The 21,711-nt window shown below is 48.6% G+C and overlaps 1 protein-coding gene across 1 annotated transcript in view; it reads left to right on the top strand.

Annotated features, from left to right (window-relative positions):
• The first annotated feature begins 14,306 nt into the window (after window positions 1-14,306).
• The window catches only part of Col15a1 (collagen type XV alpha 1 chain), a 101,616-nt gene continuing 94,211 nt past the window's right edge, over window positions 14,307-21,711 (top strand). Inside the window, exons 1-2 of the mRNA XM_057790402.1 lie at window positions 14,307-14,510; window positions 14,594-14,682. Coding sequence (XP_057646385.1) covers window positions 14,500-14,510; window positions 14,594-14,682 — 100 coding nt within the window. The 5' untranslated portion in view covers window positions 14,307-14,499. The remainder of the gene's footprint in view (window positions 14,511-14,593; window positions 14,683-21,711) is intronic.

Genomic DNA, 21,711 nt, shown 5'->3' with positions numbered 1-21,711 from the left:
TGGGGCTGCCCTGGGATCTACTGGGCGTGGGCAGTGTTGTGCTTGCTGGTCCTTGCTGTCCCTGCCACATCTGGATATGAAGAGGAAAATGGAGGGAGCATTTGCTACAGATCCTCACATCCTCATTACAAATAGAACAACAGGAGTGGTCCCCAGAAAGAGCATGTTTACAAAGAAGCCAGCGGTTCTGGGCATGAAAACGGCACACTTGGCTCTGCCACAAGCTGGGATATGGTGGGTGTGGACGTTTCTGGCCTGTGGGTTACCTTACATATTTGACAAAGATGGGATGTTCTATAGCGTGAGTCCTAGATCAGAGGCCAGTCTGTGGGTGTTCCAAAATGTCCGGTTTGACCACTCACCCCAGAGAAAGCAAATAGAAGCTGTGGTGAGAGGGTGGGAAAGGAGCTTCATCAAAGCAAATGTCTGGGACAGCAGGCACTGAGCATCTCAGCTGTCACCTAGAGCTGACGCCTGCACTAGGTGGTGGGTGGGGCTTCAGACCTAGGCAGTCTGGGGCCAGCTGTGATCTGGTTAATCTTTATCTCAGTTCTGGTCTCAAGCTGACCCAGGGAGAAGTCCATATTGCTGGATAAGAAGTTCATTTCCATAAGTATTGCTTGCACTAGTGGGAGGCGTGTCCTCCAGTACCTCACCAGGGGGTGATGGGTCTGGGATGCTCTGCTACCCATGGGATGCTCTGCAGGGTTAGGGAAATGATGACTAAGAGATGGTCAGGTGTCTCTTAAGGGTCCTTACCCAGACACTGTAGAAAGAAAGCAAACAAGATAACCCCAGGAGGGAACACACAGAGCCCTACCTCCTGGCTGATTCTAGAGGCTTTTAAGTTGACATGAACACTTACCATCACAGATGGATGCCTGGGGCGGGAGACTGGGACCCAAGCAGATGAGTAATGTCATGTGTCATGATCTTATTGAGAAGACTTCTCAAAATGGTCTGTCACCAAATGTGGCTCCTGTCTGTCATCCCAGACTTTGGGAGGCTGAGGCAGGGGAGTCCTGAGTGAGGCCAGCCCCCTGGGCTATAATATTGAGATATTTGTCTGTAAATACATAATAGAACAAGGAAGTAAACAAATGCCTTACCAGTTCGCAGCACCTACAGCCTGCCCAAGAAATCTACCTTCATGCTCTTGTCTGCGATGGGTTTCCTGCCCACCACCCCCATTTACAAGTTTTTTCCCAAGTGAGCCCATGCAAAGTGGTTCTGTGGTGTGCCTATGATGATCCCCAAGTCTTTGCTGCCTCTCTCCTTGAGAGGTGGAGTTCTAATCCCTTTGCATTGAACCTGGGCTGGCTTGAGTGTCCTTGATTAAGTGTATGATGGTCTGAGATATCTGAGTTCCTACAGGAAGCCTTGATGCTTCTGCCTTGGACTGTCGGGATAACCACTCCAGAGGTGGCAGCCACCAGGACAGGGATGCGGCCACTGTGAAGATGCTCTTGCAAAAGCTTCAGATTCTCCCAACACAGTCTCCTGCTGAGTGTCCTCAAATGCTACCAAGAGCAAGAGGACTGCCCAGCTGAATGCTGCCTAACTTCCTGACCCTTGAGATCGTGGCCCGCATCAAATGTATCCTAATACGCTGAGATTTTAGGGTGCTTTAATTAATGCAGTGACAAATGGCAGGGACAGATACCTTTGTTTCCCTTCTTTTAAAAAAGTACAATGGTTGATTGATTGATTGAGTGTGATGCATGTGTGGAGGTCAGAGAAAAATTTGTGAGAATCAGCTTCCTCCTTCTACCTTGTGGGTCCTGGGTATTGAACTCAAAGCATCAGACTTGGCCAGTAGCACCTTTACCTTCTGAGCCAACTAGTGGGTCCTTCTTTTTCCAGCTCTTGTGTGAAGTGGCTTGGTTAGTCCTGGGGTAGGATGTTGACTCTGTCATAATTGGAAGACCCTGTATGTCTGCCTCCCGCCCTCATCACTGGATCTACAGCACCTATGGAGGAAATTTCTACTCCAAAGCTCCCATCCAATTCCCCTCTATCTCCAAACTTCCTGGATGAGAAATGGGACAAAGTCAGTGCCCACAAACAACTGGTCCAGGCACAGAGAGTGCTGAGGGTGAAATAGGAACTCTGAGACACTCAGCATCAGTTCAGAGCTCCTCGACAAGACGGTCCTTGTATGTGTGTCCATGGCAACCAAACAACACAGAAATAAGAGGTTGGTTAAACACGGGATGATTTCTGCAGTAATGGAATCTCGTAGTTTTGTGTCTAGAACAAAACTCTATTAAAATTTTTTTCTTTTCTTTTTTTGCATACATTTGTATTTACCTCATTAAAAAATTGGGTGCATTCTAAAGACAATTAATGATAGAACAGGCAGTTTTCCTTCCAACTTCTAATCTTGTTATTGATGTTTCTTCCTGGCTAAATCAATAATAATATCTATTGATTCTTCTTAAAGAGTTTTCAACTGTTTTGAAAAGGTAGAGACAAAAAAATAACAAAAGAGAAAATTGAAAACAGGGTACAAATCCATAGGCCTACCATTTTGACATAGTGGCAACTACATGTTTGCATTTCCTTATTGCTTTTACAACTTGTGTGCATCTGAATATTTTTCCAAGCATTTCCACCTAGTATTTTATCATAAGCATTTTCTATGACCCTTCATAAATTTTATATCCTTTATTTTTAATGGCTATAGAATATTTCTTCAAGGCTTAGACTTAACTACCCTCCTTCCCCTTTGTTGAATGTGTGGGTTGATTCCAGTTTTTAGCTGAGTAGCTCTTTGATAGATATTTTTCTGCATAGGGCTTTTTGCTATATTTCAGGGTATTTTCTTAGGCTACCTTCCCAGAAGGGGATTATTGAGTCAAAGCTTATGAACATTTTTATGGCTTCAAAGTCTCTTTTGAAGAAGGTAGGTGTTCCATTTCATGAGGTCCCCAAACATGAGAGAGGAAATTTAGCTTACAAAAAAAAAAAAAAAAAAAAAAATCCCCCATCACTCGTGTCTGTTAGCATTTTGGCAGAAGTCCACTCTGATCATTTTCTGAGTATTAAAACTTGCCTTTTCCAATGCAACAAATATAAAAGGTTATGTCTTATTTTATTTGTTTCTGAGGACAGTCTTTTCTGAGACACTATGTGCTTCTGAGATTTTGTAGAGTTCAAGAAGCCTTGTTCTTTCCTAGGTACTCACAGACCACAGGCAGATTTTAGCATGGGGGCCCCAGGGGCTGCCCCTAATCCAGTCACAAGATACCACGTCAGTCTCGGCCCTTATGGGTTTCTTTGCACTACCATGCTGGGAGGAAAACATTCCCAAGAAAAGACCATGTGGATAGTGAGGTGGACTTAAGTAGTTTGATTTTGATTGATTTTTCAGTGTTGGGGCTTGAACTCATGGTCTTATGCTGGACAATCAGTTCCATTACTCTTGGAGGAGGCCAGAGAAATGGAAAGAACGAACCATGTGTGGAAAGATGGAAGGCTCTGCCCCTTCCCCTTCAACTGACGTGGGGGAAGTCAGTGCTCTCAGCGTCCTCATCTGTAATCTGAGGGTCCAGCCCTGCCCTTCGCTGGTCTCCTTATCCTTTGAGCTAAGGGTAGAGGGTGTCATGAAAGCCTTAGCCCTGTGGCCAGCACCACCTCATTTCCGTTCTAAGAACATAAGTCATAACAGAACCAAGGCTTTCCTCAGCTTGTTGGTGAAGAAAAGACATGAAGTTGGGGTCTCCTGGCTACTGCAGGGTTCCCCAGGCCGAGAGTGGGAGTGAGGGCTGGGCCGGTGTGTGTAAGCGCCTAGCTACAGAGGAAGAGGAATAGAGAGAGGCAATAATTTACAGCAGCCTATGTGTATAGGAACTCTGAGTCATGAAAGTGAGCAAGCAGGAAACCGTGAGCCAGGATCCGGGAGGAGCGGCCAGGGTGAGGGGCGGGGCTCTGGTTTCGGAAAGTGGTGTCTTTCAAACCACTTGGGAGTAAAGCGCAGGTAGGATGGTTGCTGAGGACATTGTTACAGTAACAGAAGAGGTGAGACAGTTCGTGAGGGAAGCCTTCACGACAGCAGAGGGTCAGCGGTGAAGGCTGGGGAGATCTGAGGCACAGAAAGAGCTGGCAGAGATCTCTACCCGCTGTGTCCTGGCTCTTATCACTGTTGGGGAAAAAATTCAGAGAAGAGACAGAGTCAAGAATTGGGAGCAAGTTTATCTCAGAGCAAGGCCCACACTCTCTGGGTGAGAGGGGGCAGAGACTGCAATGAAGGGTAGGGTGGTTATTCTTGTGTTAAGGTAGGAAAAAGTGGGAAATCCTAGGGCCGAGACGGGATTTTTTTTTTTCCAGAGAGAGTTTTCTCTCTTTCTTGGATGTGTCGTGGTGTCGGAGGCACGAAGAGAACACACAGTTTGCAAGGTGGGTGACGTGGAGATACCATTATAATGAGACAAAGCTCTCTGTTGACCACACTGGTTCCTGATGGCTGGTTCATTTATTCGTTTATATTTTAAATGGTGTGTGTGTGTGTGTGTGTATACACGTGCACACATGCACACACACAAAGCTCAAGCACACATGGCCCGTGGAGCCAGAAGAGGCATTGGTTCCCCTTAAGTTGGAAGCAGCTGTGAGCTGCTAGATGTGGATGTCAGACTCCAGTCCTCTGCAAGGGCAGCGCATGCTCTTAAGCGCCGGCCGACCCATCTTTCCAGCCTGAAGCCCTGTGATTTTTACAAGTCAAGCATGAGAGCAGAAGAGTGAGTCTCATTTCAAGAATTGCCCAACATTCCTTTCCAATGGCCGACTGAAGATTTTGAAATCATCACATGGGTCATTGCCTGTTTGTGGATCATGGAAACGATTTAAGGGGGGGCTGTGATCGGCGGATGGTTCCCCTTTAATAAAGTGGAACAGAAGAAAGTCGAAGACATCTGAGGGTGTCATATGTAGCAGGAAGTGTTGCTGCATTGTGTGTGCAGATGGCATTGTGCGTTTGAGGGTCTCGATCAAGAAAGACTGACAGCTACAGTCTGCGGCATCTCTCATGGGCACCACTGACATGATTTTGCTTGAACACTTCATGTTGGGTAGATAACCTCTCATATTGCACCACTAGCCTGCCAAATGCCCATAGCATCCCCTTCTGCTGTGATAAAAGAGATCCCCTTTAGCTCCCCTTTCCCCAATTTCTGAATGTCCCCAGAGCACTGCTGAGCAGCTGCAAACCTTTGAATGCAGGGATGAAGGAAGAAGCTGCAGCCTGCTGCCGGTCCCAGGGACCACTCCCTCTTCCCGGTGGTACCCAGGGGAGCCAGGTTCTGATAGCCAGAGACAAGAGGCAGTGTGGACAGAGAGCTGGTATGCCGCTGTCTACTCTCAAGGCGAGGTGAGGCAGTTCCAATTATAAAACACCTATCACTCGGGACCCATGTCCTGCCATCTTCTTGGGCTTAGATTAAGGACACATTTACCAACCCTTATACTTGACACAAAAATAGTAGTCCCATCTAGCACGCTCACTTTTGCCACGTCTTTGGTATAGTATTTAAGGAGGGATGGCCATTTTCTATGCATTGATGGGGGAGCCAGGAAGAACAGAGGGCAGGCAGCCTGAAGGTATGGGTTTCTGTTTGCATCCTATTGCACAGGCCCCTTTCCAACACCAGCCAGGAGATTCCTTAGCTGCAGTCTGGAAGGTTCTGCTCTACCAAACAGCACTGGTCAGCCATGGTGGGTTCATTTTCTAACCTGGGCCCCGCCTTCCTCGAAACCACTTTGTGGAAGGAAGGTGAAAAGTCTAGATTCCTAGTCTCTATACAGTCAGAGTAGGAGCTTCACGCTGGGCTCGGGAGTTGGAGATCTGTGCATCTCCTGAGTGTGCACTGCCACCGCTGGTCTGTGGCACCCAGTGACTGAACCCCGTCCTAGAATCTCTTGCGTCAGAATACATTTATATTTCAAAAACGTCCCAGCAATGATGTGTTTGCTGTTTCCAGTCCGGACACACTGTTAATACCTCCCTTGGATGGATTTCATCACCTATCTGCATTCTGCTGAGTTAAGGTTTTTAGGACCCAAGGAAGTTAACTGGGATTAAAAGAGGCCTCACACCTGCGCTCCAGCCAGTCAGAGACTCTGCTGTGCAGGTTTACTCTGAATCAGTTCACTCAATGCCCCGGGCACTTTTTATTATTATGTCTATTTTTTCCAATTCATGAAATTTGAAGAGCAGAGAAGTTAAGTAACTCTCCTAAGGTCACACAGTCTGTAATGGACAATGTCTGGATTTAAAAGCCCAATCGTCTAATTTTGGATACTCTATATTGCTCAGATGACATAGACCGGAAATGACCGCTACAGCCCTCCATTCTGCGGCTCTCAGAAGCCCAAAGTCATCTTCAGTATTTAGGCAAGTTCCCAGAAGGCCAGTATTCTTGTGTTTGCCTCTGATGCTGGCCTCCATGTCTGGTAACAAGATTTAGAAATGGTCCCTGAGAGTAGTGTCTCCTTGCTTCAGTGTTCTGCTTGTAGCTCACTGTAGCCTTCAGTGTGGGCTGGCACAGAATTCATCTCTCGGTCAATGGCACGAGACTCACTGCCCTAATTGCCCAAGCATTTGGTAGACTGAGCAAGGTTCCCAGGTTGTTGATTCTGGAAGAATTCTTTGGAATGAAAGGGCAGAAAGAAGAAAGAGAAAAGAAATAAACAGGGTTGTCTTCCTTATGCCTCAGAGAAGCTGCTTCTTGGGGGCTCCTGCGGGAGAGGAAGGGAAAAACACTTATTTGCGCATTGTTTATACTTGCCACTGTTCAAAGATGGCCACATATTATTTCCTGTGCCTTTGCAAGGGGCTTAGTCTGCACAGCAAATGAGTCCCACAGCACTTCATGCTTTGGGCTTAATGACATCCTAGAGCAGGAGAAAGATGTGGGCATGATGGCTAGAGATCCGAGGCACTGCCGGGCTGTGCCCATGGCAGATACCGAGGTAACATCACCAGCCATGGCTGTACTATGGCGGGAGCAAATGACCACCCAGAGGCAGGTAATGGTAAGAGAGGGTGGTCAGTGAGGTGGTCAGAGTGGTGCCCTGGGCTGTGCACCCCACTCCATGAACTGCACAGAGCTGTTCCCAGACAGCAACAGAACCCCACTCCTGGACAGACATCCCGGCTTTCTGTGGTTCTGATTCCCACAGTTTCAGGTGCCTGCAGTTAGCTGTGGACTGGAAACGTAAGTGATAATTCCTAAGTTTTCGTTGCATGCTACCCTGTGCATACCATCTGCCTCACTTGCTCTCACCATTGCACATCATCACCAGAGAAAGATGGAATATGGTCAGAGAGAGAGAGACAGAGAGAGAGAGAAGGAGGTGGGGGGAGGGGGAGAGAGGCTAAACCCACAGGCATTTTACTGCTGTCAGTTATTTTTGCTTTATGGCCGTGATTCTTTTACTGTTCCTAGTTTACAGAGTTCTGCTTATAAAAGTCATACATACGTAAAAAATATTCATGGTGCTTTTAGGGTTCAGAACCACCTGCAATTTCAGGCATCCACTGGGGGGTCTTGGGATGTTTCCTAGGGATAAGGGGGTTGGCTGCGCACGGGACCTTCAACTTTATGGGAACACGATGTTCTTCACATATTTTAAGAGAAGGGATGAAAGACTGGTAGTCGGGGTCCCTTGTGAGATCACAGCCAACTGACATCTCTGAAAAGCAAGAGAGCAAAGGAAACTCCGTCCCCAGCTGAGGCCCTGGTCTACTCCTCCACCCATTCTAGATTCCCTTTGTTCTCAGCCCACACTTCAGATGCTCTGGCTGGCTTGCCTGGTGAGATGGTCCAGACTTCTTCATCCTTTTGAAGTCTGGTCCCATGCTTGCTTGGACCACTTTTGGACCTCGTAGCCTTCATCCTGGGACCCAGAAGCCCCAGGAATACTCTAGGGTGTGCTCTGTCTGTGTCCTCTGGTCCATACACAGCAGCAGCCACGCTGGCTCCTGGTACCCATCAAGGCTCACTGTCCTCATTTATAGCTACTCCCTTTCCCCCCTTTTTTCTTTTCTGTTTCCCTACTATCACGAGGAACTCAAAGCGGCTCAGTTGTATGCACAGTGTCAAGTTTCATGGAATTACTATTTTATTGGAAAAGCTTTTCAGTTGGATAACGCTATCCTGAGCAGTGATAGCCCAGGGCTTCAGGGCTTCTCCGATCAAGGAAAAAAGGCTTAACCCCAACACTACTCCTTGATTTCCAGACCCTATTTGGCTCTTATATATGTGGATTCTGCATCTGGGGATTCAATCAAATGCAGGCCAATACCAAACATTCTGACTATACTGGGTGTGTGCAGACTTCCCTTGCTACTATTCCACAAACATGTCCGATAACAACCGTGCACATTAAGTTAGTAGTGCAAGCAATCGAGGAATTATTTAAGATCTATGGGAGTCTATGCTGCCTAGCTCTAGCTGATGCATCTACAGCACAAGCTCCTGTACTCAAGACTCAGGAGCATCATGGGAGATGGAGCAGGAAGATTGCAAGAGCCAAAGGACCAGAAAATCTACTGTGTCTTCTAGAAATGACAGAGGTTGGGGTTCTATGGCTGCCTAAGTAAGGCCCGAATGAGGACAACACTAACAGACATGGTGACATGGAAGAAAGAAATCTCATGGGATTCCACCCCTAGGCAAAGAACTAAGCAACTCAGGGTTGCTGAGAGCAGAAGTGGTCTCCACCAGTGGGGAGCCCTCGCTGAGCCTGTTAAAGGTTTTCTACTGCACCAGAAGTCAGCTGCGTTCTGGTGCTGGAGCCCAGGCTCACACTGATGGGTTCTTTAAATGACCGTTCATTGTGTCTTCTGTCCTAAAATGGGTCTTCCCATTCGAACCACAAACAAGATGGATGAGGCAAGTGTTGTGTGTTTGGGGATATGGCAGAGCTGGCAAAGGCACTCAACCAGGGAAGGCAACCAGCATCAGCTGTTTCAGTATTGTCAAGGAAGGCTCACTAAGTCAAGCCAGAATGGTCAGTGGCTGATCACAGGAAAGAGTCCGTGCCATTGGACAAAAAGGAAGACTGACAGACCTTCACAGGACCCTGACTGCAGAGCCTTCTCTGCAGTGGGTAGTGTCTAGAGAGCAGGGTGAGATGCAAAAGCTTTGGGCCTGTGTAGGCCAGCCCACACTCCCCTTCCCTATGTTTTCTTGTGTGGGTGGTGGGGCTTGGGGTATCTTCATATATGTTTGCCTCTTTGGAGACCAGAGATCAACTTTGGGCATCTTTCTCTATCACTAACTTAATGTTTCAGAGAGAGAGGGTCTCTCAGTGGACATGTGAGTTCCCCATTTGCCATTTCATGTAGTCTGACTGACCAGCAAGCCCCCAGGATCCGCTAGCCTCTGTGCTGAGGTTAGAGGTGCTCACACCACACTGGGCTTTTACGTGGGTTCTGAATTCAGATCCTCATGCTTTTTACATCAGGCATTTGAGCTGCTAACATCTCTTTGGTCCTCCCTGGGTCTTCCTGTCCAGAATCAGTCAACCTTGTCTTTCAAACTGCTGGCCATCATCCAAGACCTGAACCAATTTCTTGGGCTTCTCTGTGTCTCTGAGACTGGTCCTCTATCCTTCAGAGAGGCGGTCCAGCTGCACGACTTGGGCTGTACCTAGAGGGAGGGTTCCCACCACCTTTGTCCTTCAGGGTCTTACAGAGATGCTGGACTGTATGATGTCCCCCCCCTCAAGCTACAGCCCATGAGCACCTGCATAGCACCCCAAATTATCTGTGACACAGCTTGGCTCTCCTCTCCTCTTGTTTACTGGTTGCAGGAAACAACCCCATGGAGCCATAGATGTGAGTCGAAGAAGGGGCCTTGGTGTAAGGCAGTAAATAACTTGGGGAGTCTGTCCATCTGTCCCCATAGTTGGTGTTTTCTGTGCCTTTTGGTTCTAATCTCAGGTACCTCACTGGGTGCTTTACACTTCATCTCTCTCTCTGTCTCTCTGTCTCTCTGTCTCTCTGTCTCTCTGTCACTCTCTCTCTCTCTCTCTCACACACACACACACACACACACACGCACTGAGCCTTTACGTTAACAACTTGCCTCCTGCAGGGATGGCCAAGTGGGCACTTTGGAGACTACTTCCCCCACTTTGAGATAGCAGAGCAGAAGCAATCCAGACCCCAGGCAATGCTAAGGACGCCAGAGGCACCGCCAGAACTTAAAAGGCAAAGGTGTGCTGGGCCCCTTCAAGAGCCAAATGGGCGGTGGCATTGGACAGCAGCTTTTCCTGAACTTGGCCAGAGGGTAGCATCAATAACAGCTGCTGGGACAGATGCAGGGGATTTGCTGAAACAGATCAACACAGCCTTTGGCAGGGAGCTGCAGTATGATCTGGCAAGCGGGGTCCCAGAGAAGGTTTCAAAAGTCACTTTCTCATGGCAAAGATGGGAACGTAGTTTACAGTTCTCCCTTACAGCTACATGAACTCGTCAGTATCCATTATCAGGTAACTCATAGGACAAACTCTGCAATGTTTGTCCCCCTTCGGTGTTGGTAGCATCATACTAACAGCAGCCTTGAGCAGTAAGTGATGGCTACCTCAGATGCTGGGCCAAGGCACACGAATGTGTGAAAATGTGGGAGATGAATTCCCTTTTCTGTCCTGGGCTTCTCAGACAACAGCACCTGAGGCAAGTCTTAGGCGCTTCTGTTGTGTAGTGAGTACCATCCTAGGAAGCAGGGGTGGGAGAGGGGGCATGAGGCTAGGAAGCAGGAAGAGCCCTTTATAAGTGGCATTAATTGTGCCTGACCCGGTATTGTGAGACTACATTTCAAAATGCCTAAAAAAGAGCCTCAAAATGGAGCTGGAGATATAACTCAGGGAAGAGCACTTGCCTGCTGTGTGCCAGGCCCCCCTGGGGGGGTATTCCCAGGAGGGAGGGAGAGAGGCAGAGACCACGAGCGAGAGCAAAGTGAAGAAGTTACTTTCGTGGAAGAAAGAAAACGTATTAGCCAGATTCCATTGGCTAAAAAAAAATGGGAAGGGAGAATTTAATTCTGTTGTGCTTAAAGACAGAACAGGGTCCAGGGCCAGAGAGAACATTCAGGTGCTGACAGAGGAGTGATGGATGCTATGCACATACATGACAAAACGGAGGCGGGAGGGACACGTGAACAGGGCACAGGGCACAGGGTGCGTGCTTAGGAGCCCTTTGGCACACCCTCCTACCTGTTTTCTCTCATCCCCCTCACTCTTGTCTTCTCAGATTTTCACACCCATCCTTGTGTGGCATGCTGAACAAGTTTTCTCAGCCTTCTTTGCACAGACACAGTCAAGGTCATCGGAATACAAGCCCCTTGGGCAGCAGCTGTGTGGAACAGTCATGGTTTTCTCTCGGTTAGCCAAGAGGCAGCCCTCTTCTCTGACAATTTTAATAAGTTCACTTCTAGCCGGCCAGTGAAGTCTGCTTCTTCTGCTCATTAATCAGATACACAGGGCTGTCCTTGTGTACCCTGGGAGATACAAAAGACAGACACTTCATACCCACGTACTGAAGAAAGTCCCGCTCAGAATGGCGTGCACTGATTCTTGGTAACCTCTTTCCAAACAAGGCCTGAGATGCGTCTCCCAGGTTCCTGTGCCCTTCCAGCTGCTGGAGATAGTCTGAAGAATGCCCCTGGATACAGAACCTTCTGGAACATTTGACTGGATTCTAGGGAAATGGACAGCCTATTCATTTAGTCCAGTTCTGGAGAACTTGGGACGTTAAATCCCTGGTCTCCACACGTCCCAGTCCTGCAGATTGGCCTGAACCGCGGTAAACAATTTAGACTAGCTGGAGTATGACATGATGCTTCCTTTTGGCTATTTCTACAACTTGACATTGAATGGGAGGAAATCACTTAAGCCCTCGCAGCACTGTCTGGCAGGAGGTGGAATGCCTTGCTTGGCTTCCTGCCCCATCCGTCCCATACCCACAGCTGAGACTGCCAGCCTCCCCTCCACACACAAGCCCCTTCAGCTCCTAGGCCTAAGAGAGCCCCCATCCCCTCATCAATCTTAGGCCATAACTCCCATCCATCCTCAGGCCAGATTCCAAGGTAATAAATAGTCTTCTCATCTCTGAACATGGTCTGGCTTCTCAGATGAAGTAGACACAAATCAACACTATTGGCAAGGGTCTATTTCCTGTCCCCATGTAAGAAAAGGTTTGCAGGGACTCTGGTCCTCAGATTCCAAGGAGTTGGATGTTAGGCGCTTACCTAGAGTCAACAAATGTGTACGGAGGACTTGGCTAAGAGAATAGGAAAGGAACCTGATGCATTATCCACTTTGTGCTTTGGATCGATACGCTGAACCATAGGCAAGCCCATCAGTTGAAACGCAGGTATGCCTTCATCCTGCGGACAACACGGGACTGGGACAGGCCAGGCTTGCTGCACAATCCCATCTTACCCGTGTAATTAAGCTTTCTCTGTGTACTTCATATGTGCTCTTCTCCACCTTCCTTTAAACACGGCCTTCTCTCTCCATACATGTTTTGTTTGCCTGTTTGGAACAGATTGATGAGCTCACAACCTAGCTCCACTCTTTCTTATGAGCAAAGACAGACAGACTTCATGTGTGATATTAATTGGAACTGATTCTTTTTGTCTTGGTGTTGGGAGAAACAGAAAATGGTGATGAACTGGAGAGTATATTGCCTTAGCTGATTCAGTTCCAATAAAATTTGATCTAGAGAATATAGGCAGATTTACCTGAAATTTTAAAAGCCATAAATCTGAGTTTTAAAGCAAGGTTTATTTTTTGATTTGTGTGAGACTCTCTCTTTCTCTGTATGTGTGTGTGTGTGTATACATGTGTGCAGAGGTGCCCACAGAGGGTAGAGGAGGTAATAGGTCCCCAAGTGTTACAGACCATTGTGGACTACTCTGTGTGGGTGCCTGGAACTTGGGTCCTCTTCAAGAGAAGCACACTCTCTTAACCTCTGAGCTGTCCCTCCAGCCCTGACATCTAGCTCTTAATGGACATTTCATAATTATAAAATATTGTTGTTATTATTAACCCTTTAATTTGGAAGCTATTGCCCAGCAAACCAATCCAAACTAATCTGTGGGCCGCATGGAGCCTAGGGCACCAGTTTCTAGTTTCTGGCCCTAACTAGCAAACAGAAAAGCCATGGGTGCTGCTGTCTTCTCAGGTAAGATCTATTCAGGAAGTCAGTTCCAGGACCTGCTGATGCATTTTTGTAAGAAATACAGACCTGAGAAAGCCATTACCTGTGGTTAGCGGTTTGTAACAACAATTATGCCCATCCCAGAAAGCTGCAGTGAGTGGGGGGAGAGGGCTCACATCCATAGACAGTGTGAATGGATGTTGTCAAAGCCATCTAAACTGGACAGTGTCCTTAAAACGCCGTTTCTTCCTTGTTAGTTCCTCGGAGCCCTCCTGGCTCTGGGGTAACTTTGGTTCCTTGTGCCTTAGTTCTTTAAGAGCCTATGGTCCTGCCTGTATTGACCCTTGCCATCTGAGGATATGATCAGGGTAGTGCCAACAGCAGGGTAGACACACTGTTGATCACTGTCCTGAGCCGCCACTCTGAGAATTCAGTTGTAGCTTACTAACGTCTAAATTCTTCCTGGCCTGAGCAGGGACATGTCCTCACCCCCACTTTTCATGCAGTGCACTAGTAACTACAAGGATTCCTGGGGAGAATGTGTCCAAGAACTGAGCCCCGATTCTCACTTCTGTGTTCCTTGTTGGTTACGTGGTCTATTGTCTCCCCAGGAGGCAGGTAACACACCTGACCCTACCTGCCCTAGTGAACACCGAGACTTGGTCCTTTCCTCCTATATGGGGTCTCCAGCCCTGTGTCGCTCACTGGGTGTATATCTTGGTAAATCGTTTGCCTTCTCCTGACCTCAGTTCCCCCATCATTAACTTGGGGGACAGGCGGGAGGAGGCTAGATCAGGTTTCTGCGCCCCTTGATCAAGGTTTTGGGATTCCAAAATGTTCGGGGTACACACAACGTGACCTTCAAAGTCCTACCTCTGTGCACGACTTCTGTCCCCACTGCAGCTACTCTGGGACATACAAGCAGGCCCCTGGCTGGCGTGCTGGGCGTGGCACAGCAGCCGGGAAACACTTTAGTTGTGTGGCTTTGGGACACTGCAGCTCTTTTCTGAGCCTTAGTAGACTGGTCCGTCATGTAAGGAAACCCCAGCGATTCCAGCCGACCTGGGTTGTGAGGCACTGTGTCGGCACGCGGGGCTTTCTTTGCGGGTTACATAAGACCCTGGGGTGGCGGGAAGAAGGGGGCGTGGGGAGGCTCGGCCGGGACCAGCGGCGAGGTGGGGCACCGCGCGTGGGGGAGCGCAGGGCGCGGCGGAGTCGGGTTTCAGTGCGCGGGTGAGTCAGGCGCGGGCGGCAGCCGGGATCCCGCCGTCGCCACCGAGCTCCGCCTTTGTTCCGCGTGCGAAGCGGAGCTGGGGTCCGGCGACTGCACCATGGCACCCAGGTAGGACCCGCGCCCCGAGCTCCCGCGCCCTGGCCTTTGCTGCCCCGCCGCCTCTTCACCTTCTCTGTTACCGCTTCTTTCAGGAGGACCACGCAGAACCGGCGCCCGCGGTGGCTGCTCTCCATCGTCTCCGCGCTGCTCTCCGTCGTCCTGCAGACGCGCGCCGCGACAGGTAAGCCACCGCAGCCGCCGGTTGCGCGCCCGGGTGCCGCGGCGCCTCATTCCTGGACATAAAAGGGAGTGCTTGCTTGGCGCAGTGCGCTGTGCTGGCTCTTCTGTCCCGGGTCCTCCCGGGTACCGGGGTTTCTAGGCGCCGGGGAGATAGCTTCAGCCAGGGCACGCAGAGTGAGCTGGACGCGGCTCCCCAGTGAGGGCAGAGAGAGGTTTTGGCTGCACAGTGACACCACACTGCCAGAAAGGACAGGGTCACCAACAGTGTTGGGCATCCTCGCCGAGTTCCTGGCGCGCCGGGCTCTGGTTGAGCAGACCCGAAGTCCATTAGTCTATAGAAGGCACAGTCATGGGCAGGACACCTTTGCGCCCTAGTCTCTCCTAACATAGCGGAACAGAGTGGCACGCACCCTTGGTTCAGCGGGTTACCAGAGGTCCCCCCTCCACCTTCCCCATCCCTGAGGGACAGAGGCACGGTGAATGATGGACTAAGCCTGGGCAAGTGACCCTTCCTTCTGTTCGCTGTGCCTCATCCTTCCCCCCACTCCCAAACCAGGACTCTGAAACTGTCGAATTAAAGTGGATTTGGGTTAAAGCTGGCTGTCTGGGTGTGAATCGCGCCTCTGTTGGGTGACCATGGGCAATACCTTTTTATCTACGTGCCTCAGTTTCTTCATCTGAAAAGGATATACTAGACCCACTTACTTCCCAGGGATATTGTGAAGTCTAACGGACAGATGGGGGAAGAGTTCTTTCCATGCTTCTGGGTACTGGGCAGCCAGAAAATCAGAGCGGAAGATATCTTCCTCTTCACAGGAACTTTTGTGCTGAGAAGTACCTCAGCTGCAGTGGGGAGACGTAGGAAATGCAGGCAGCTCTGAAAGCCAGAACTCAAACCCAGTTGGGCAGGTTCCGGTCCCTGTTCGGTCTTCGCGCTATGCGCTCAGCAAAACCAGGCTTTTGGAACAGCAGCCTCTCAGCCCTTAAAGGATTAGCACATAGCCCAGATGAATAAATGAAGAAGGCTCAGGAGCGTGTCATGGTCCTCTGATGGAAGCTGGGTTAGGATTGGTGGCCTTGTTTAACTCCTTAGGTACTTGAAGAAGCCAGCTACCACCCGGCCTGTGGTCTGTGAGGGAGTAAGACGCAGATGCAATGACAGCTCTTCCTGCCAGGGCGTCCAGCCTGGCATTTCTTGCAGATCAAAGGGCAGTTGGAGCAGAGTTCTGGCTTCTCTCAGGATGACCAGTGTGGAAACCTTGCAATTTCCCATATGATATAGAGCTTTGCCAAGTCAACTGCAGAGGGCAGCTGACAACATTCAGTGCCCCTTTGGGATCTGAAGAGGACTCTGGGAGCCCTGAGCTCTATAGAACATGTGTGCAGCTTACATGGCTAGCTCTCATCCAGCGGTGCATCAGATGAGGTGTGAACAGCCTCCCTTCTCAGTCATTATTCCAGGGGCTGGGGAATAAGGACCTTAGCTCTCCTATTCTGAGAACTCTGAATCCAAGTCAGTTTTCCAAGTGTCTGGGATAGAATTTGACTCGGGTACCCTCACTCCAGAGACTTTGTTGTCAATCATCAAAGGAGTCTCCCAGAGATGGCCTTAAGGTCCCTCAGTCTCCTGTGAATGGTGTAGAGGGCGTGTCCTACTCATGACAGGAGCCCAGTGTATCCCCAAAGCTCTTGTAGCCTGTTGTGCTGGAGGGTCATCTCCATCTGGAGGCCCAGCAGGGCAGGCAGTTTGCCTAAAGACACTCAGTTGTTCCAAGATAGATCTGTGATAACCTGCAAGTCTATGGGAGAGATTCTTCCCACAGGGCCACTGCTCAACTCGCTATTACGAAAAGAAAAGAATAGAATAGAATAGGAAAGGAAAGAAAGAGAAAAAAGTTATAATCCCAGCACTTGGAATGCTAAGAATGAAAGAGGATCCTAACTTCAAGACTGGCCTGGGATGCACTGATAAACTATTTTTCAACCAGCCCAAGACTTTACCGTTTTATAGGAGTCCACCAAGCTCACATCAGCTCCACAGATGCAGTTTCATGGACGAGGATACTGAGGCAAAGTCATTTGCCCAAGAGCACACGACCTTCATTGGCAGAAGTACGGCTGGAAGAATTTATGCTCTTGACCACTAAGCTAAATGTTTAAGCTTGTTTCATGTCGCCAATAGTTAAGCAGCTCCTTAAGCACTCAATATTGATTACACCACTACCGAGTGAGTCTACTCGTTAAGCGTCTACTCAAGAGAAGGAAAACCACACACCCACTCAAAAGCTTTTATGTAACCATTCATAACAGCATTATACATAGTGGCAAAGTGTAGAAACAAACTTGCTCATTGGCTGTTAAGTATGTCCTTTCAATGGGATACTATTCATCAACGAAAAGGGAGGAAGCACAAATCCATGCTACAACACGGTAAGTTTACATGGCCAGATAAAAGCCTGCAGGTTCTCAGAGCCTGTTCAAACATAATTTCTGAAAAGGAAAAACTACAGAACTGGAGGGCATCCATGATGGCTTAGTCCCAGGGACAGTTGGGGACTTTGTACGGGATGATCCAAGGCTGGACTGTGGTGGTGGATGTGTTACCACGCAGACGTAGTAGCTGACCTGACTGCCTTCAGTCCAAGCTGCACATTAGACCTCAACAAAGCTGTTTAGAAAAACGAAAGACTGCACTTTGCAGGCCTCTAGACTCAGGTGAGACCCTAGAACTCAGGTCTGGTTCCCAGCAAGCCTGCGGAGAGTCTGCACCTGGCTGGCCATTTACAGACTGCCAGCCCCGTTGAGGACTGCTGCCCCCTGAAGGTTGTTCTGAGTCCAGGCTACTTCTCCAGGTCTCAAGTTCTCTTGTCTGTGCTGTCCCAGGCAAAGCTCCTGGGGGATGGAGCCCAGATGTACAGTAATCTGCGGACAGTGGATTTATTAAAAAGTAGATCTTTGTAAACTTCCTCGTTGCCCCTCCTCCATCCATTTTTTGAGCATTGGAAAACCCAGGTTTCATCTGTAAAATGAGATGACTAACTTCTCCTTCTGAGCCTCAATTTTCCCTTCTATGAAATGGGATGGCAAGATTTGCTCAGCCTTGCATTTCTAGCTTTGAATAATGGGAAACAAAATGGCATTTACCCAGATTAAGACTTACTTAGGTTCAGCAAATGGATTAAGTACGTAGTCAGTCAGGCCTTCTGCAGACTGGGGATACAAAGGAGCCAGATCCAGATCTCTCCCGAGGGATTCTGAATTCACAGTCAGAAAGAAAGGGCGTACCTCATCCCACATCTGCTTCCTCCTGAGGGCAATCACGCTTCCCCTCCTACATCCCTGAAGCTTCACACCATCATGGCCCCTTGTGTCTCTGAGGGTCAGGGCTAGTCTGCAGGATTGCCCTGTGGGTTCCTCTCCTAATGAAGCTAGCTTGATCAGAAGGGCTGCTGTTTCGGAGGGTGAGGACATTGCTGGAGCAGGAACAGTGCTGCCAGTCCTGTGCTCCCCCAAAGTACAACCCAGAAGGGAAGAAAACACCCAGGGCTTTGCTCTGCTCTGGTGGGGGTGGGGGCTCCCCACCTTTCAGGGCTGATTGCCACATGAAATTTTATAGCTATCACTTCTGTTTGTTTAAAAACAGAACTTGACACAAACACACCTCCTTCCATCCCAGGCTCTGTCTTCCTTGACTCTGAGCCTTTTCCATGAAAAATGTACTTTTCTGTTTCGAGTTCTTTCTCTGAATGTTGAGGCTTTGAGATCCATGCATGAGGCAAATAGTTTATTTTCACCGTAGCGCAATAGTCCACACCACGACTATACCTACTGTGACCTACCCGCTTTTCCCCAACAGCGTGTGGGCTGTCATGGACCCGTGGAATCTGCCAGTGTGGTGCGACTGTCCTTATGTGTATCTCAGGACACACGTGTATGCATTTCCTCTAGTTTCCCTCGGTGTGGTGTTGGGTCACAGGAGTGCACAGTCTTCAGACGAGCAGGTACTGCTGGTGTGCCTTCTTCTGTGTTTGTACCCAAGACACATAAGCATCGGGAAGCAGAGCCCTCATTCTCATCCGCCGGCCAGCATCCAGCCTCATGGCTGCATTTCCTGTCAATACTTCTAACAGGTGCAGTTAGAATCTTAATGAAGCCTTAATTCCTATTTCCCTACATGTGTGTATGTGTGTGTCTCTCTCCCTGCCTGTGACTGCATGTGTGGGTATCTGCGTGTGTGCGTGTGCTGAGGGCAACCTTGGCTGTTCCTCTGGAGCCATCACGTTGTTTTGGAAGACAAGGTCTCTCGCGGCACTGCTCACTTACGGGTGTATACTGTGTGCCCAGCTATCCCTAGGGATCTTCCTGCCTCCACCTCCCCCAGTACTGGTGTTACCAATGCGCACCGTGCTCAGTTTTTATCATGGATGCTGGGGATGGAGCTCAGGTCCTTATGATTTGTGGCAGACACTTCATCTGTGGATCCATCTCTCCAGTCGAGTTGATCAAACTTTTGTATGTCTATGAACCATTTGGATATCCTGACTGACTTTTAAAAACTGACGAGGAGCTCATCACTTTAAAATATGGAGATGGGGTCTCCCACAGAACCTGGAGTTCACAGGTTGGGCCGGACTCGCTGGCCAGCAAGCCCCAGGGATCCTCCCATCCTTGCCAGGTAACCTTTTTTTAAACATACTTCTGTTCTACTTTTTCTGGCCCTCTCATATTCCCCTAAGATTCTGCCCAGGGAATTCAGCCTCTCCTCCCAAGCATCTTGGGTGCCTCTCAGTGACAGGGAACCCATACTGCATGGTGACCACTGACAACTCCTACATTCTCTACTGCAGGAGGAACCATGACACAGGCCTGGGCCTTGTCCAACTCTGAATCCCAGAGTCTCAGACAGGGTCTGACATAAGTGGACACTCAGTGAGGCTTTTTAATAAATAGAGGCAGAAGTGAGCAGGTCTAATCTGACTTTTCACCTAACATATTCTCCATGGTACATAAGCCAAACCAAACTTTCCACAGCTCTGCCAACTCTAGAGTGACTGGCTGAGTATTCAGAGAACATTAAGGGGCTCCGTTTCCTTCCACAACTTCATAGCTAGGTGGCCTGGGATTCAGTTAAGATACCCTGATCTTTATTATTTATGATTGCATGAGCCAGGTGACCTGTTTGTTTGCTAGCTCATCTGTTCTCTTGTTTCTGATGACTGATGTAGTCAAGGGTGGAATATCATCTTTCCTCTTCTCGTTAAGCTTCTGAGTTTATCTTTGATGGCTACAGCTGATCCATTTGAAATGGACCAAAGGTGAAGGTGTGAGCTGAAGTTAGCTCTATTCCAGGAGGGAGCCAGGAGTCCCCGAGTTACCAAGTGCCAGCGGTTGCCCTCACTGTGCTTCTTTGTATATTTTCTCATTTAACCACACAAATTTAACTCTTTCATCACTATAGTACTGATTAATTTCATTCAAGAATGTGTCTGTGCTGCCTGTGTGTACATGACTATGTGTGTGCTTAAATCCACAAAGTTTTGATGAGTGTTGTTTTAAAGTCAGATGAGGGACATCACCTTCACGCTGCCTTCACTAAGCCCTGAATTCTTTGCCTAAAAAACATTTTATTTATTTATTTATTTATTGTGTACCTGCACACATGCCACAGAGCACATGTGGAGGTCAGAAGGCAGCTCCCTTGAGTTGTTTCTCCTTCCATCGTGTGGATCCTGGGGATGGAACTCAGGCCATCGGCCTTGGGAGCAGCCACTTTTACCCACTGAACCATCTCAATGGTCCAAGTCTTGAATTTTTAGTAGGTTGTTAAATAATTGCCTCATGATGTGATTGAACTCCTGGAGTGCCCTTGTATGGCTAAGGGAGGAAGGGCAAAAGGAGCCAACCTTGCACAACTCAGTGAAAGATGTGAATGATGGAGGAGAAGGGATAAACACCCAGGGCTCTGTAGTCAGAGCACCGGACTGTGGGGTGGGAACTGCTGCCCTCCACAGAGCCCAGGAAAGCTGAGATACTGTCAGAGGTCTTCAGAGGAGTCAGGTTTGCTGGCTGACCAGCTGCTGCTCCCCACCAATGAAAGGACAAACAGTCTAGGGTAAGAATAGAACCTAGAAGAAGGTTCTGAGCAGCGTATAAGGAGTTAACTGGGCCAGCGGAATTCAGTGCATGCAGCCCACACACCATCTCCATCAGAACACAATTCTACTCAACTCAATCCAACCCAACCCAATCCTACAAAACTTATCAGTTCCTCAGTCCAGTTTAACCATCATGACACAACTGGTCCCAACTCAACCCAACCCAAACCAACCCAACCAAACTGAATTCAACCTAATTCAGGCCAACACAATCATTCCATCCAAATTCAGTCTGATAAGGCATCTCTTGGGTATATTCCCAAGAGTGGTATTGCTGGGTCCAGAGGTAGGTTGATCCCGAATTTCCTGAGAAACCGCCACACTGCTTTCCAAAGTAGTTGCACAAGTTTACATTCCCACCAGCAATGGGTGAGTGTACCCCTTTCTCCACAACCTCTCCAGCAAAGGCTATCATTGGTGTTTTTTATTTTAGCCATTCTGACAGGTGTAAGATGGTATCTTAAAGTTGTCTTGATTTGCATTTCCCTGATCGCTAAGGAAGTTGAGCATGAACTTAAGTGTCTTTTGGCCATTTGAACTTCTTCTGTTGAGAATTCTGTGTTCATCTCAATGCCCCATTTCATAATTGGGTTGATTAGCCTTTTACGGTCTAGTTTCTTGAGTTCTTTATATATTTTGGAGATCAGACCTTTGTCAGTTGCGGGGTTGGTGAAGATCTTCTCCCAGTCAGTGGGTTCCCTTTTTGTCTTAGTGACAGTGTCCTTTGCTTTACAGAAGCTTCTCAGTCTCAGGAGGTCCCTTTTATTCAATGATGCCCTTAATGTCTGTGCTGCTGGGGTTATACGTAGGAAGTGGTCTCCTGTGCCCATGTGTTGTAGAGTACTTCCCACTTTCTCTTCTATCAGGTTCAGTGT

This window comes from Chionomys nivalis, chromosome 16 (genome assembly GCF_950005125.1).
Source record: "Chionomys nivalis chromosome 16, mChiNiv1.1, whole genome shotgun sequence".
In the NCBI taxonomy this organism is placed as follows: Eukaryota; Metazoa; Chordata; class Mammalia; order Rodentia; family Cricetidae; genus Chionomys; species Chionomys nivalis.
This window is presented reverse-complemented; position numbering and strand designations above follow the sequence as displayed.